At 40.0% G+C, this 18,617-nt stretch overlaps 1 protein-coding gene across 1 annotated transcript in view; it reads left to right on the top strand.

Annotated features, from left to right (window-relative positions):
• CAST (calpastatin) overlaps positions 1–18,617 on the top strand; it is a gene marked incomplete at both ends in the record, with an annotated part of 111,643 nt that overhangs the window by 51,372 nt on the left and 41,654 nt on the right. Inside the window, 6 exons of the mRNA XM_084232921.1 lie at positions 10,722–10,781; positions 14,560–14,625; positions 15,215–15,256; positions 16,671–16,727; positions 17,116–17,229; positions 18,160–18,243. Coding sequence (XP_084089047.1) covers positions 10,722–10,781; positions 14,560–14,625; positions 15,215–15,256; positions 16,671–16,727; positions 17,116–17,229; positions 18,160–18,243 — 423 coding nt within the window. The remainder of the gene's footprint in view (positions 1–10,721; positions 10,782–14,559; positions 14,626–15,214; positions 15,257–16,670; positions 16,728–17,115; positions 17,230–18,159; positions 18,244–18,617) is intronic.

The raw sequence follows: 18,617 nt of genomic DNA, 5'->3' as shown, positions 1-18,617 counted from the left end.
TACATTATTTCATAACCCTCACATAATTACAATAACATGTAATTTTATAGAGATCCAGAACTAAAGAAATCTGAAGCCTGACAGTTTACAGATGAGAAAATATGTTCCAGAGAAGTTCACACTCAAAGCCACACAGCTTGTCAAGGGCAGACTTCCTCCTTGCACATTATGTAGCTTCTATTATGCTGGAAGTCTTGACTCACAGGCTCCAGTCAGTGCTGGCCCCACAAACCTTTTTAGGGAGGGACCAGAAGAGGAAAGGAGGCTGCCTTTTCTGAGCCTGACTTCTCTACTTCTTTGTTTTGGGCAAATTCAGCCATAGTTGGAATTATTTCATGCATCAAGAAAAGCAAACAATGATCTCTAGAGGCATGAACTTCAGAAAAAAGGCTGTTTTTCTAGTCTTGATGACTAATCTGGACTGTGTAAGATGCAATCGTCTCCTTGCCCACAAAAATGATTAATCATCTGAGGAAATAAAAACAAAACTTTGAAAAACTGGAGAATGCAAATCAATCAAAATAAAGCAGTTGCCTTATAGAATGGGGGATGGAGAAGCTCAACTTCATGCCTTTTGTGGATTTTTTCTAGCAATTGGGGTGGGCCATTGTCAGAGCTCATAATCAGGCACTGGCAGGTTGTTGTCAAACCAGATGTAGTGTCTCGGGCTGGATTTAGATCACAGGTCAGCTGTGGCTATTGTCTCAGTTACCAGGCAACATCTGATGTTTATTTTGAGATCTGCCCACGCATTACCTTATATCAGAGGTCAAAGCTTCAGGTACTCTTCACTTACAGAGCAAGCGGAGCTCACCCACTCTATTTTTAATCTTAAATCTGTGTGTTCCCTTTAATACATGTCATTACATACAACATGCTAGCTGAGGTAAAGTCTCCGAACACCTCATTTCTCAGTATTCTTCATCTAGCCCATGGCTCTTTGGACTAAATATTGCTGCTTCTTTCCCACCTTTTAAGTTTTGCTCAAGCTGTTTTCCTCACCTGGAATGACAACATCCCAGAATCCATTTCCATTGGGTTTTTTTTTTAAATCCAAATACTTTAATTTTGAAAGTAGGGGACTCAACTATTCATAGCAAAAAGTTCATGGACAGTATTGTCAGAATCTGTTCAAATCCAAGCTTTGCCATGGCTTTACTGTGAGATCTTGGATAAGTTACCTACCTTCCTTGGACCTCAGTTTTCTCATTTATTAAATGCAGATTATAGTACTTACCTCTTAGAACTTTATAAAGATATACCGAAATCAGATATCTGAAGCACCTGCCACAATTCCTGGCTCATGGAAGATTCTATAGCCCCTACCTCCTTTTGATCATATAATAAATACTAAGTAACTATTTCATATCTCTTCTGTGAAGTCTTTGCTAAACATCTTCCAAATCAAATTGAAAAAATAGTCACCCCTTTCTGATCACTTGTAACATTTTATTGTAGCTAAGATTCTATCACAATCAACCTTATCTCATGTTACCTACATGCTGTGGTCTAACTCGGTACCCTAACTAGACCTGCTGACACAATGCCAAGTTCTCCCTGAAAGATGACTCCACCTTATTCATAGATGATCTCTTGTTTATCTTTCATCACAACCATGGTTTGTGTTACGATTTAATTAACACTCTACTTGTTGGGTGACACTATTGCAAATCTCTTTAAAAGCAACATTTTTTTATGTTGCTTTTTTATTGATATAATGTTGGTTTACAACACTATATATAATTTATTTTTAAAAGTGTGATTGATTTATTGGTATTGGAGTGCCATTGCTCTATATCCTTGCCTATGTTTTGATAGTGTAGGATTTCCCCCCTCAGGTGTACTCACTGTAACACTCCCACCACCGAAAAACACCCATCTAAAAAGTAGATTGTGTTGGGCCCTCCCTGGTGGCGCAAGGGGTTAAGTGTCAGCACTATGAAGTTATCCCCAACTACTGCAGCACAAGTTCGAGCCCTGGCCAGGGAGGTGACCCTCAAGACGCAGCAGACCTCTCCTGACTTACCCACTGCTCCCCTCAGCAGTGTATTTCAGTCAGTCTGCCTGTTCTGTTCCCCACTCTGTCTCTGGTGGATCCTCTTGTTACAGGGCAGGGAGAGGAGCACCCCAGGCCCTGCAAACCTGCCTGCTCTAAATAGGTTCTGCCATCTGCCACATTAACACAAAACATATGAGACTTTAATGAAAAGCAACTTTAGTACAATTAGGAAACAATACAGGAAAGGCAAAGAATCTAGTTTCTAAATCAAGCACCCAAAGTTACCCGTCTCCTCGTGGGTAAAAGTCCACCCAAGCAGGATTGGCCCAGAGCAAGCCTTAGAGCCTGCCACAAGTCTAAAGCATCTTCCAGTGGGGACCCACAGAAAAGGATCAGAAACAACCAGGCAAGTCTGAGGGAAAAAATCAAAACCAATATAAAAGCTGCCATTGTTGTCTTCCCACGGGTCTCTCACCCACATCTGTCAACCAGTCCAGGCCCAAAAGACAAGCACAGTTTCTTCACATGTCTTTCTGCTCCATGTGTCTCCTCCAGGTCTCCTTCTGGCTCCATCCTGCTTCCTTCCTTCCTCAGTCTCCTCTGCAGCTTCTTCTCCTCCCTGCTCAGCTCCACCCTCCTTTGGGTGGGGCAGGAAACCTGGAACCTCCCCCTTTCCTGGGGACCACCCTGTTACACTCTCACCCCCTCCACACCTCTGGCCTGTACCCCAGTTCTTGTATGCATAAATAAATAAATATTAAAAAAAAATAAAAAGTACATTGTGACCTTTCCCCACCCCTCTCTCACTTCTTTCCTCTCCTCTTCCCCTTTTGAAAGCCTCAGATCGCTGGTCAGTTATCAAGGGTTGGTTTTAAGGTTTGTTTTTGTCTTATACCTTGTTTGACTTTCCTGTATTCCTCCTTTAAGTGACACCGTTAGTATTTTTCTTTTTCTTTCTGACTTATTTCACTTAGCATAAACTCTTGCAGTTCCATCATGTTGCTGCAAATGGCATTTTTGTCATTTGATCACTGAGTAGTATTCCATTGTGTATCTATATCACATCTTGATGCACTCATCTGTTTGGGGGCATTTACATTGTTTCCCTATCTTGGTTATTGAAAGTAGTCCTTTGTAGGGTAAGGTAAAGAAGTGTCAGACTTTTCTGCACTCCCACCATTAAGATTGATGATGGATCCCTGCAGTCCTGAATGCATGTCTGATGGCGGGCACCTGGAGTAGGGTGTGGGCATGCATAGGTGGGTACACCTGTGGTAAGTCTGGGCTTATAGGGGCGGCTTCACAGGGATGCCAAGAAAAGCAGAACCACGAGGAGGAGAGAGCAAAGAAGCAGAGACCAACCACCCGAGAACACCTGCCGGAGAGCCCAGAAAGAGTGAAGGCTTGCTGGGGGATGGGAGGCCTGCCAGCCTCCCGGCCCCCCAGCACCCCTGCCTGCTGTGTACTGGGTAAATCCCAATAAAAGCCTGAAAAGCCACTGAGGGCTCCAGGACTCTCTCCTCCTTTTACCCTGTCTGCTCAAGTCATAGAGAACCTGCTCCTTGTCCTCCTGCCCCCTACGTCCTTCTGTAAATATGAGCATGCAGTTTTCTTTTTGAATTACTGTTTTTGTATTTTAAGGGTAGATACCTAGGTGTGGAATTGCTGAGTTGTGTAGCAGATGTATTTTTAGTCTTGAGAAACCTCCATACTGAAAAGCGACATTATTATGCTAACTAATAGAGAGTAATGTAAAAATGTCAGGGTGTGACAGTATGACAAACAATAGACAAACATCTGAATATTCATTTTTTGATATCAATAATCCACCTTTACAGAAAGAAAAATATAAACCTGCATTCACAGGGCCCATAAATGGTGTTCCGTGGAGAACATCAATCCTTTCTCCAGACCAGCCTATCACCAGCTGCCTGTTGTTTGTTCCAGGTGTTACAGAAAGCAGCGCAGGGAGGTTTGGTATACATGTGTTTTTTAAGTTGTGTTTGGTGTACATGTGTTTTTTAAGTTGTATAACTCTTGGATTGATGATAATGATGTAAATGATTGGATGTTTAAATTACATTAACCTAAGCAGCTTTCTGACTTGTGCTTTGAACAAAATTTCTGGTAATTCAATACAACTCATATAACCTTGCCTTTGAGCCATCATTAATATTCTTGTGTTTATTCATGTACAAATCCATACATTTGACAATGCTTATTAAACAACTACTTTGTACCAGGCTCTGGGGAAATCCAGCAGCTGAGACAGGAATGACCCCTGCCCTCAGGGGGTTCAAGTTTAGCTTTGTCTTATACTTCCTGTGAAGAAAGAACTTTTATATTTATTAAAATTTTTTGATTATTTGATTATTCGGGTAGCTTCAGTTCTGTAGTCGAATTTCTAGGGTTGGTTTTGTCCTGTGCTTTGTTTCTTTATATTCCACGTGTGGGTGAAATTATCGAGTAATATGACTTCTCTTCCTGACTTATTTCACTTTGCATAACCCCCTATAGTTCCATTCATAATGGCAAAGTTTCATCTTTGATTTTTTTATAGCCAGTATTTTTGCACTGTGTATATCTGCTGCATCTTTATCCATGCATCTATTGTTGGGCGCTTTGGTTGTTTCCATAACTTGGCTATTGTCAATAGTGCTGCAGTGAACATAGGAATGCACATACTTCAAATTAGTGTTTTTGCTTTCTTTGGGTAGATATAGGAATGGAATTTCTGGATATATGATAGATCTATTGATACTTTCAATGTTTTGAAAAACCCCAGTCTATTTTCCATAGGGGTTTCCCACCAACAGTGTACAAGGATTCATTTTTCTCTATATCCTCACCAGCACTTACTGCTTCTGGTCTATTTGATATGTGCCATTCTTACAGGTTTGAGGTGGCATCGCATTGTGGTTTTGATTTGCTTTTCCCTGAAAATAAGTGATGATAAACATTTTTCATAACTCAGTACAGAGTAAATGAAAATTGGTCAGGCTTTTGTGCCATTGGCCTTTGTGGCTATCACCTGCAGCCTTGACTATGCTAATACAGGAGGCCCTTGGGAGCATGGGCTCGGGGCACACGTTCCTGATGGTGGCTCCTGGAGTGTGGTGTGGGCATGCGTAAGTGGGCACATCTGAGCTGAGAGAATGAGCAAATAAAGGTGGCATCACAGAGGTCGGTGTGCAGCAGATAACAGCTATGAGAGAATGTCAGAGCAAACCCAGACAGTAAAAATTCACGAGGGGCTGGAAGGCCTCCCGACCCCACTGCCTGCCCTGCACCTGGTTGCCTCACTATTTTGGTGAAGAAAGATCATTAATGCCTGAAAAAGCCTCTGAGGGCTCCAGAACTCTCCTTTACCTGTCTGTTCAAATTGATAGAGAACCTGCCCTGTGCCTTGCTGGTACTGCATTCACTCATTCTTAGAACATCCTTATGAGGTAAGAATTGTTACTCTTCCCATTTTAATCATGAGGACACCGAGGTAGAGAGGGTTAGGCAGCTTGCTCCAGTTCAAGTCAAATTGCTGGGATTCAGTGCCAGCTGGAATTCCTCCAGTCTTCAATCTAACCCCTCCTTCCCCCGCCATACTATTAGCTAGTGAGTTCTGCTCTCTGACGAAGTGCTCGTGACACAGAAAGACACCATCCTGGCTGGAGGGGAGGTGTGTGGACCAGAGTGAAAAGTAGTGGAAGAAATTAATTAGGAGAAATAGTGGAGAGTGTAAGACAGAAGAGAGTGAAGCTTATCTAGAACGTCTAGTGGGAAACCAATGAGATAAGTATTTCGTCAGTAAGAACAAGGTACACATTTATTTCAGGAAATGAGTCAGGCATAGTCCGAAAGGATTCAGAGCTAGAGAAGGGTGTAGTGATAGGAGAGAAGTAGGCATGGAAACTATTAAAGAGCCTTGATGTAATCCAGGTGTGGGAATTACATAATCAGACCAAGAGTGTGGGTGTCAGAAGAAATCAAAGGATGGATTGGTGATGAGTTCTCGAACCAGCACTGCAACTTAATCCAAGTGATTCAGGGCCTGATGAGTTCCCCACTACGTCATTTCACCCTTACAGCAACTCCAGAGGCACTTGATATTCCGCCCATTTTACAGGTGAGGAATTGGAGGCTCCATGAAGTTAATGAGTATTAGTAAGTGCTGGAGCAGGGATTTGAGCCTGTAGCTGTCTTGGCTTCTTCAAGATGAAATAGTAGAGTCTGGGGATAAAGTGGGACTGCTACTAAGATGTGGAGAGTTGTTCACGTTGTTAATTAAAATTGTGGGGAGAAAGCAGCTTTCTGAAGGAGCAATTACAAGAGAGGATGCAGAGGATTTGTGACCGAATATTCAAGGACACAGAAAAGAGCAATTGGAAGAGACTTCCAGAAGGAAGCAGGCCAGAGGGATGGGGAACAACCTGGGGCTCCTAGCGTCATCCTTGGGGGAGAGGATGGTGCGCGACTCAGTTGGAACTGCCAGTGAATTATCAGGTGGAAAGGATGTTGTTGTTCATGGCGCCCTTAGTAACCCTCAACAAACAAAAGCAGACAGGGCAGGTGGGGTATGAAGGTGAGTAGTGTGCAGGTGGGAAGATGTGGGAGTATCCAGGGAGGGCTGGGGAGAGGCAGCAAAACTGTTCTGACGTGCCCATGGCCCTTTCTCTCTGCTCTTTGAACTCCTGCCAGCTGGACCCAGGGGTTGCTCAAGGGGAGGCCTAGTAGCTGGAGGCCTGGGGTGAGGATTCCTATAAGTCATCTGGCAGTGCCTGGAAAGAAGCAGAAGTTCTTCTGGGAACCCAAGCAAGTGAAGGGCTATTATGTGGCAGACAGAGAAGAAAGGCGCCGAGGCAGTGATTTAATGGCAGCAGAGTAGAGGCATGAGCAGTTCCTTTTGAGGCAGTCCTTCAGCTCACAGCCTTCTCCACGAAGTTATCGGTGGAAGATGGTCGAGGTCAGTTTTCAGGCAGCCTCATTAGATACTCCACAGAATCAAGGATAGAGACAGGCTGTGGGTAAGAGTGGGGCTCAGCAGACTAGGGTACCCAGCAGGCATAAAGGGAACCCATTGGTGGACAGGACAGTTTATTCATGATGTAGTTATGATTACCTGCTGTGTGTGTGTGATGCTGTCAGGAAGGGAGCAGGATTGGAGAAGCAGGATGCCCACAAGGACTAATTGCAGTGTTCAAAGGGTAGGCTGGCAGGGCTCTGAGCTGGTGAGATCCACTTGAAAGGAAGGCCACATCGGATTTGGATAGTGGACAAAAAGAAACCACCCAGTCCATGGCATTTCTGTCAAATATATAAAGTGAGAGATGAGTCAGGGAGCACTAAGTGAGGATGGGCTGGCTGCCTACGCTAGGCATTCTGCACTGGGAGATGGGATGGGATTGGAGACTGGGGGACTTTAAAGGCAAAAGGAGGATTTCTGCATGATACAGTGGCCATCAGGCCACTGATGGGAATGTGTGTTAAGAGGGAATGTGTGTGAGAGTGACACATGAGAAGGTTAAAATGGCCACAATCAATTGAGAGCTAATAGAATGGATTTTGGGAGATCTTTGCAAAATGTATATGGGGGGGGGGAGGAAAGTGATTTCTGTTTTCCGAAGACCTTAAAAACTTATCTTTCCCTCTTAGCTCTCATAGCTTACTGCAGTGAAGTTCCAAAATTCTTACTCTAAAACATTAAAGCAAATGTGTTGAATAATGTCACAAAATAACATGCCGTACTGGTTCAGTATATGATTAAGTCTTAATCTTTTTCTAGGCTGCTATTACTGTCTTTGGTCGGTATTGATTTATTTTCATGCTAGTTAACGATACAGCAAGATTATTAGAGGTGGGACTGAAACATTTAGAGCTCACATGTTTGCTTTGCCACAGAAGATCCTCTCCACTGCTCCGTTAGGACACTTTGGCTGTAGCCTAAACCTGCTTGATGTCGATTTATCTCACTGACTTATAAATTCTTTCAAGGCTGTAACTGAATCTTATACCCTCAACTGAGGATCATTGCTTTTTAAAATAGACATATTTGATGGGTGGGTAGAAATGATCACATTGAGATACATTTCCTCTAGTCTTTGTTCCTCTTACTTATGCTTTAATTCATTGTCAAAAGTGACATTTTATCAGAATGTGAAGAGGGTTGCATGGGTCATTTGGTAGGGAGTGTAGTGTGATAGCTACAATCAGTCTGGTTTGCACTAACCTCAACACTAACCTCAAAGAGATAGTTTACATGCTTGAGGGACTAATGGTTGTGCCTTGAAATTGTCCTTGATATTCACAGGACAGGCTGAGTGGTAGGTGCTGCAGCAAAGAGTCAGTGGTTTAGAAGTTAGGTGGCCTCAGTCCCAGCCCTGCACACACCACTCAGAGGTTCTGCTTGGGGGATCGGCCCCCTTGTCCTTTAATCACATGTTGACTGTCACATCTTCAGCATCCCCTGTCTCCACTATGCCCTGAACTTGCTCTGGTAGCCTAGTCTATGTTCTCATGGCACCCTGTAATTTTCCTTCGTAATGCTTACCACAAATAATTCTCAAAGTGATGATAAGTGTATCTTTCTCAAGGACAGCACTGTTTATTGGCTTCATTCACCACTGTGTTGCTGTTCCCTAACACAATACCTGATACAAACTATATTCTGGACAAATAAATATTCCCATGCTATCTGAAAGCATTTGGTAGGTTATTTGGGGATCCTAGGAATGCTCAGATTATCTTATGTAAATTAATGGTCATAGCATTCCAATGCATTCCAGGCTATGTGATTTCAGAAAAGTTTGAATAAATTTGGATGTTTTGAAAATAATGTTGACCTGAAGATTTGCTGCTTAAAAAGTTCTTTCATGTATTGTGTTTGGTCTTTGCTGATTTTTACTGGATGATGGAACTTCTTGAGTTTGAGTGGAAATTTACACAACTAATTCTAATTTTGGAACGACAGAAGTGTATAAATATGGGCTTGTTAATTCCCACAATTTAAAAAAATATTCTCAAAGAAAAATGAATATTCATATATTCTGTTGATTTGATGGTGGAAAAAATACATCTTTTGGGACATCTTTCAGTTTCTTACCCCAATAGAATGAGAAGACACCTGTGTCCTGCTCTGTAATCATGGGATGGGGGGGGAGACAGTGTTGTAGGACTGGGGATTGCCCAGGGATGCCTAAGAGTGCTCAGGAATAGCTTAGTTCCTATGATTATGTTTGAAAAATCAGTACATTAAATCTTTGGGCTTTTATCTGTGAATTTTGGTAGTTTACTGTAATCAACATCTTCTGCTTTCAGTGAGATGTATGGAGGTGATTTTTGTTCCTGGGCCATGGGTTATGTGGGTTCATACAGTTGCCTTGAATGGTAATGTTTGGGGGTCAGGGAGGAGGAGGATGGGCTCTCTGTGCCCTGAGGTCTGCCTCAGAAGTGGCCCAGAGCCTGGCATCAGGGACAGGGCTCTGCATATTGTTGGCAGGACAGCAGCTATTTACTGAAAGACTGTTACTTAAGGAGGCAGCTTGTGCCAGGTGGAATCCCTGGGCTCTAAAAGCTAATGGACTTAAATGTTAAGGAGGGTTAAATGAGCCTGGGTTGGAATTTGAAAAGATAATAGTCTATTTAATATTAACCAGGTGTAGCGCGAGTTAAGTCCTGGAGTAGCTCTCAGTGCCAGGCAAGCATTGCTCAGATGAGTAGATGGCAGGGCTAACCCATCACTCCCTTGCATCCCTAGAAAAGGGACTTCTTAAATATTTCTGTTACTGTCCATCACCATGTGCCCTCCATGGAGGAGCCTGGATGAGCAGGTGATAACAGTAATAGCCTCTCTGCAGTCTCTTCTCCAACCTTCTCTTCCGTATATGACACTGAAAAGACATTGCTAATTCATTGGAATCTGTTTCCTCATCCATCTCCTGCTCCTTCTATTTCATATATTATCTTAGAAATGATGCATTTATAATTTAACAAGCACACACAATGTGCCAGGCATATTACATACATTACCTCAAATACTGACAAATAGATGGTATCGGGCCCTATTGTTTTGTACCCAGGAAACTAATAGTCACAGAGCAATTAATTGGCAGAGGTGGCTTTTGAACAGAATTCAGTCATTTTTAAAGTTCATTTTCTGTGTAACAGTAACTAATAATTACAATAATTACTGAGGACTTATGCACCAGGCAGTAATAAACTAACAATGTAGTTGTAAATATCTATTAAAGAAAAGATAACAGAGAAGACAAAAATCAGAAAATTTAAGTAACTTGTCCATTATTATTTGCGTGAGTAGCATACCCCAAATATGACATGAGTTACCCAGTAGGTGTAAACCTTGTAACCCCTACTGAACTTTTGTTGAAATGATCCTCTTAACGAGGTAAAACCAAGTCAAGAGTTAAGACCAAGTATGATTAAAAGCAGCTGAAGGGCAACGTAGGTTGTAGGTTAACTAGAATCAAACCTTCTACTTCTTCACAGAGGTTAACTGAAAATATGATGGTTACTAAAGGGAGAGAGGTAGAGTGATGGAAGGCAAAGGAAGGGGGTCAATTTGATAGTGATGTTATGAGAACTTGGGTGGTTGGCAGGTGAAGCGCATACACATACTGAAGTGTGACACTGAACTCTCACATTATATACATTTGCAGGTGAGTGGTAAACCAATAGAATTTGATTTACAAACCTTTCTCTTTCTTTCCTGTAGGTGTCAACCTCATCTCCTTCAACCAGCAAGTCTTCCGGTATGAATTCCACAGAAACCAAGGTATATGAAGAGTCATTAAGAGTAACTGGGATGGTAGCCTTGAAGTTGATTGCGTTGTAAAGGAAAACAAATGTAGACAAATTGTTGAGAGATGAGGTTTGTGTTCTGGGAAATTTAAGTTACGGAATAAACATTTGCTTCCTGACTTATTGGGGGGGTATTTGGAAGCTTGGCTTTCATTTCAGTGTTCACCCCAAACACTATCTGCTCATTTCTACATCTTCTTAGAATAGCTAGAAAAATAGAGTATTTTTGGTCCTATGCTTGATTGAGTTTTTTAATTGTAAGATAATCCAAGTACAGATCTGAGGATCTAAATAAGAACAAAAATGTTTACCTTCTTAGTAAAATGGTTTTATTATTCTAGCCACTTGAAACTAAATATAAGAGGTTATACTGGAAATAAGTGAAACAGAAGGTTATTTGGTTTTTCTGAAGTTTGTTTCTGAAATTTGAGTCATGTCAGACAACATTGTACTGGTGAACCTTTGTTCAGATCTGTTTGGAACTTAATGTAACAATTAGTTTCTGAGATTTCAGAAGGAACAATAAAAGAATGTTCTCAGTGGTGTTGCCACATAGAGTAAGCCTAGTTCTGAGGAGCTGGCTGCAGTGACCTTAAACCCTCTCCTTTAGTTACCATGTCTCAAGGTCTGTGTCTTAGGAATATTCTGGGGTAGGGAATGAAAAAGGGGAGATTTTCAACATACTCTCAACTCATTCTTCTGCCAAGATTCTTCAGTGTCTTTTAAGAGCTACCCTAGCTCCATTATTATTAAGTTGCTTTTCTTTAAAATTACCAACACACTTTTGCTTTTTGTTGTCCATATTACTATTCCATAGGTAGAATCCAGTGCCATAATTTAGAACTCGAACTGTCATTAGTTCTTTTGAGGGATCTGATGGCCTCATCTTGAATTGTAAAAAACATTGCAAATATCTTAAAACATGTGGTCTAAATCTAAGCTCTTGTAAATCAGCTTATAGCATTCATTTTCATTTGGAATTTATTTCTAAAATTGTTTGTTTTTAGTGTTCTGCATCTGATTTCTTATTTCCAAAATATACATTAGCTATGACTGCTTATTTATGCCATGTTTAATTTTAAATTTAAAAAGTCTTAATCTTAAAATTAATTTAAAACTACAGTAGAAACATCTAACAGATTTTTTTCATTGGACTTAGAGTCATAAAAACGAAAGAAAGGAGCTGGAAAGAATTGCCAGAAATATGGGTTTCCTTTTTATTGCTCTGGTTTGCATTTGACCCACTGCCCAATTCTGATCCACATACCTCCCGCCCTCCCCATCCCAAGTTCCAGGACCAATGATTATTTTAAGTGTGCCTTGTTTTTCACAGCAAGTGTCAGCAAAGCACTAAGCAGTAATCATGAACATTCCTGGCAGTCCTCTGGAACTGCAGGAAGGGATGAGGGGGAGAGAAAAATAGAAAGAAGAGAGGGAGAGACAAAAATGAGGTACACATGAAGAGTATCCCCAGTGCCTGATTCAGGGCCAGTTTGGCCTCAATTCCCTTTCCTGGGTAGGTGTCATTCACGATTCCACCGATCATCTCGTCTTCATTAACTTTTGGCATTTGGTTGATAACATTTATGGTGGTCTCCTTTTGTAGATTTTTGTGACCTTGATAAGCATATTTCCTCAAATATTTTGAGCCATTAGAAAAAAATGTTAATTCCAGTAATAACTTTACCACATTCATGTCCTGTTCTGTACCTATAAAATGAAGTCAGTCTAACTCTGAAGGGGAGTGAGGTGTCGAGGTGTAAGTTGTATCTCTCTTGTGCCTGGCACATTCTAATTAGTCATCACGTTGTTGGGTCTAAGATGGAAGATAAATTAAGGTGAGATTCCTGAGAGGCCATGTAGTCTGGGCAGCAGAGCACATGGCCTGGCCTGGAATCCTGGTTCCATGCATACTGCAATGTTGAAAAACCTCACTTTGCTCTGATTTCCTTAGCTCTGTAGGTTGGACGAGGATGATAGTGGTACCCATTTACCAAGACTAAGGAAATAAATAAGGTATTAGGCAGTTTCTGCCCCACAGCAAGTGCCAGCAGAGGGTGGTTGGTACTGGAGAGACAGCAATGCCATGATTGAGAACACATAACCCCACCTCCACCGCCAGAATCCTTGGAAGTTTATGGGAGTGGTACTCCAGGGATATTTACCTCTATGTGCCTCAAAGGCTCATGCATGAACTAGGAATGATATCATCATCTCATCCTCATCAAAAAATACCTGTTTTTTATAAGATTATTTTGAGGCATAAGTGAGTTGACACCTGTAAAGTTTAGAACAATCCTGGTACTAAGGGGCAATCAATAAACATTAGTTATTATTGTCAGATACTATGTTTAACAGCACCACTACCCAAAAATAAATGAGGGAAATGTAGGGATTACTGATTAAAATGTGCATCTCCTTATAAGTTGCTTGCATCTGTGAGCATATATTCTTAATTGTATTGTAGATTTATTCCATGCAAAATCTTGATTGCCAAATTACAAATTAGAAGCTATTAATAGATTCAAATCACTACAATGCAAGCTGGCCTGTTTTTTTTTTTTTGTTGTTGTTGTTGTTAATCATTTAATAAAGTGTATTTGCATAAACTCAAAAAAGCATACACAGAAACCGTTAACAAATCCAGTCTAAAAGGATCCAAAGTACACAGAATTTCTTTGGAGACATGTCTTTAATCATGACATTCTTTCCTTCCCAAAACAATGAAGTGTGTTGACATAACATGGGTTTTCCTAAAACAAGGAATGTATCTTCATTAATGAAACACATCAATATGATAAATTTAGAAAATATTTAGTGTTAACCTCTTCACATAATAGAATAAAATATAGGAGTTTATGTTGATACCACCAGCAGAGAAAAAGAAAAAAATAGAAAAAATTAGAGCTGATTTTTAATCTTTGAAAAATTACGAAATCATTTAATTGAGCTTTTTTTCTACTTTGTCTGTTAAGAATGCAGGTGTGTACTTAATGAATTATCTTTTTTGAGACAGGTTATATAACCCTTGTTTAGGTCAAACTCTATAAAATGTCCCATCAAAGATCCTAAATCATAGGAATCCTAAAGCATTCCTATAACTTCAAATTTGATTTTTATGTTTTCACTATGCAATGAAAGCCTGCACTGTTTACAAGTTGTTTTGAGATTATATTGACAAAATTTGATGGAATTTTTGACTATTCCTTTGATCATAACCAAACATTAGAAATGTAGGTAGATAAATATTGCTTAAGCAACTTTTACACAGAGAAGTAAGAGAAAAGAAAGGAATCAGAAATTAATTTTGTGGCAGGTTTGGTTTGTCCCACTCTCTGAAAATGGAATGCTCCCATTTGGTTGGTTATTTTTTTGGTAGGCTTATTTTTGCAGTCTGGGAATGTTCAAAGATTTTTCCAATAAACTAATTGTAAGAGCCTTTCCAGACCCCCAAAAATAATGAATCTCATCGTCCCAAACAGGAGCATTCCACTTGCAGATAGTGGGGCAAACCTGTAATGAAAATCTCAGATTTCCCACTAAAAAAAAAGTAAACCCAAATTCTGAAATATTTGCCTGAGACCTTAGAATTTCAGCACCTACAGTTTGTTGGAAATGTATGCATGGAGTAGATGCAGTCGATGAATAGAGTAGATTTTGGTATAAATAGAAACACTTTAACTGTTTATACATGTTACCTATTTGACTATCCCATCAAATAAATCACACTTGGGGCTGTGCTCTTGTATTAGGACATTCCAGTCAGCAAAAAGATGGAAAGAATGCATTCGCCTCACAAGAAAAGGCACAAAAAACAGGTGATGTGGTTATTGTAACAAAGGACATTTCTTTTTACTAATGGTCACTTTCGCTGCTTAGCACGAGCTAATCACTGCAGTTCACAATTTCCTGTAGTGCTCCGGCACATCACCATCTTCCTGGTAGGCTTAGTTATCCATCTCTCATTCTGGCACTAAAAATAAATTTCATTGCTTCCTCCATTCTCCATTCTGTCACCACCCTATTGTTTCACACTGTCAGCAGAAACTTGTGGTGAGTATGTCAATTATGAAGGGATGTATTGTGTTAGTGACTTTAGAGGTCAAGTGTTTTTCTTTTGCTTATGCGTTAGTTAACAATTTCTGTTGTAATAAACCTTTACCTATCTTTGATATACATATCAAGGTGAAAGATATAAATTGTGATCCAGTTAGTATGAACAGAATATTTATTAGTGTGCATAAATGTTTATATCTGAAGTTACATTCCAAGATATATTTAACTTGTAAAGTTTATAATTACATCAAAATCATCTTTTAAGCTTCCTTAGTTGAAAATATATGATAATGTTTGTAAATCATGTCCACTCTTCTTCTATCTTTCCTTCCTTCCTGCTTCTGAATTTAGGGTGTAAAATCGGAACCTGAAAAAAAGTCACAGTCAACTAAGGTAAGTGACTTAAGTCAACTGAATAACTACGAAATTACTCGAATTCTTGGTGATATACTGAATGACCATTTTCCCCCACTGGTGCTATTAAGTGATTAAAGGATTTTTGTAGCTAATTTAATTAATTTTGGATCACTCTTTTGTACATGATTACATAGACTATATAGAAAATAAATTCATATATTTTTAAATTATATATAGTTATATATGTTTATAAATATATATTAAATTCAGAAATTGTTAAACTAATGTCTGACATTTGTAAGCAAAAACAATATATTTTAGATGTCATTTTATGCAAGTCTAGATTCTTGTTATAGGCAAAATAATTCTTAAAAATATAAGCAACAGGAATAAAAGATGAAAAGCAAAGGATAGTAAAATTGAACATCAAGACTATGGTCTGTGGAACCCATACCTAAGTAACTTAAAGAGGATCATTTTTCCTAAGTCAGCTGGGTTTATCTTCACATCTTATCCTGGCTGGTGGACCTAGTTATCAGTCACTTAGGAGACAGCTCCAACTTTCCCTGGACTCAAGACTGTCTAGACTGAAAGATGGTCTGTGCCCACATGGGGGTGGAGGCCAGGGTGTCTGTCTGTGGGAAGGCAGCTGTTTCTCCTCAGTAAGGTGCTGCACTTTATTTCTTTCAAGCACATTTAAGCAAATACTCAGATAAGACTGGAAGGTTTCCTGTGGGAAAGCAGAGATAATTTGGGCTGCGGCATTTTAAGTGAAGGTGAGGGTGAGGCCAGCTGGGTTAAAGGTGAGGCTTATCAGATTTTAGGGACGGCCTCTTGTGGCCCCTGAGGATGGCAATGCATAGTCCACTGTAGAAGAAAAATTCAGAAAGGTAGCAATAGTCTTCTATCGCATTTTCAATGTTTTGACTTATCTACCAATCTAAAGTGAGTTCGGGTTTCTGGCAATACCATCATTTCTGTTTATAACAGAAACGATTAAATGTCAATCATTTAGTTGAAGAAACTATAGAAACTTAAATAATTTAGTTGAAGAAACCTCACCTGCTAACAGGTGATTTTTAAAAATTCGTTTCTACAGTAGGATCCCTTATCAATAAACCCATTGGTTCACAGTGATCAGATCTCTGTGGATGGACCTGTATTTACCAGTGATCTGTATGAATTGTGAAGCACACACAATAATTTAGAGATATATACATGTTTGAAAAATCATTCCAGATAAAATACCAAATTTTTTTTGTATTTTTCTGATAGTTGTCCTTACCAGACTCTTGGGTAGGATTGCTGTTAACCAGATAGTGCATGCCCACTTAATGTGGGCCTTTCCCAAGCAAGGCGGATATACTAATTGGGATTTTCGATACACTTTGGAAATATGAAAACAATGTGACTCCAGTGTAATTCAGATTCTGTCTTTTGAAATTGACAGCCATCTGTGGTTCACGAGAAGAAAACCCAAGAAGTAAAACCAAAGGAGCACACAGAGGTAAATGATAGGGCCTTGGTATCATAAGATGAAGAGTGTGTGTGTGTGTGTGTGTGTGTGTGTGTGTGTGCGCGCGTGTATAAAATTCTGAATTCATCACAAGATCTAAGTGTCACCAGCAATGGCTGGTATTTGTTTTTCTGGAGAAAAGTGGTGCCACCATATGGCAGTATCAGGACTTGCAGTTTACTCATGTAATTATGAATTTGGGGAAAAAGATTTGCATTATTTTGATTTTAGTATATACAGTGAAATTCTGTCACACTAATTTAATTTCAAATAATTTGAAGCTATATAAAGTATGTGTTATAAACCGTTTCCACCATATAAAAGTATCAGAATTTGCCATCTTATTTAACAGTATGTTGTATTGTGTGTTTGTTTCCAGCTGAAAAGCCATTCCAAGCATGGATCAGATACAGGAAGCAAGCTTGCTCATAGTGAAAAAGCACTTTCTAAATCAAGTGAGCAGCCAACTTCAGAGAAAGCAACAAAACCAAAGGTAAATAAAGCAGATTGATAGATAGTAAAACAGTAGTATCAACTAGGGACTAAGGTAAACATTTGTGCATGTGGTGATTTGTAGAGCTATGCTGAGTCTACCCTGTATTGTAAGGCTCTTGTTTTTCTGGTTATGCTAATCACCTTGTAGAAACATGGGCCTGGTAAAGTCCTAAGAAGGGCATCAGATGGGCCTAGGGACATTCCATCCAGTTCTCCCAACTGCCTAGTAGTTCCCAGTTGTGACTGCAAGGAAGCAGGTTCTGGTATCTCAGACATGACACTTTGAACTGAGGCTGCCTCCTGGACCCCTCTCCTGGCTGATCACAGGGACCCTGTATGATCTGCTCTGTGTGTGGAAGTCTTAAACAATTTTTACAGTCTTGTTGAAGAGGTGAACTCATGGAACCCAAATGGAGAAATAGATTCCATATTTCTAGAGCTAATGGGAGTCAACTATTAGAATGCTAAATATTCTTGGAAGGCAAGAACTAGGCCTGCTTGCCAATATAGTTTATATCTGGAATTGAAAATTTGTGCCCCCCCACTTAAATGCAACACATGTGTGTTTTGTTCAAATCTATATTGTTTGACTTGTGGTATTATTAAAATGATTTTTAGTTAGCTGCCAACAATTAAAGTCAGAAAAATTCACATAAAATTGTGGCTCCTATTTGCACCTGGAATATATGCTCCAGTTAACTACAGCCTCTACCTGACCTGCCCCACCTACTTGTGTTACCTGCAGGGACTCTAAGCTCTTAGGTCCAGCTTTATGAATCTGGTGGGCATTACATCCTTCGCAGTGGGTATAGCTAGCCATTCCACTACAAGGTGTCCACGGGGTAAACTGTGTCAGTATGCATGCATTATTTTAAAAATTCTCTTCCAAAGATGCTTAGTCCTGTAAATCTTTTGCCCTCATCCTTAGACAAAATCACAGGACAAGCTTTCTGCTGATAAAACAAGCATTGTTGCTGGTGTAGCTGCAGCATCTGACAAATCAGGAGACAAGGTGAGCGCACATCAGCAGACACAGGGTGTCTTTGGGCCTGGTGCTGAGTAGCTGTCCCTATGAGAACTGAATGCTGATGGCTCCTGGACTTTCTGTCCTTTTCTCACTAACCTTTCAGATCTGGTGCTACCACACTAACTTACCATTTGGTAAAACTGAACACTGTTTATCAGTGCAGTTCTGTAGAGGAGTATGCATCTAAAGGATTTAGAGTGAACAGGATGCCAAAGCTGATTTTATGTTAACATATTCAATGAATAGTTATTGGGCTTATACGGCGTATAAAGTCTGGTGTCAGTACCAAGAAAATTAGCATGTCAGTTAATTTAGATCCAGCCTTCAAGATGCATAGGTTTGAAATCAAGCAAATGAAA

This window comes from Talpa europaea (genome assembly GCF_964194135.1).
Source record: "Talpa europaea genome assembly, chromosome: 5".
Lineage (NCBI taxonomy): Eukaryota > Metazoa > Chordata > Mammalia > Eulipotyphla > Talpidae > Talpa > Talpa europaea.
The sequence above is the reverse complement of the archived record's forward strand: the minus strand, read 5'-3'. Positions and strand labels throughout refer to the sequence as shown.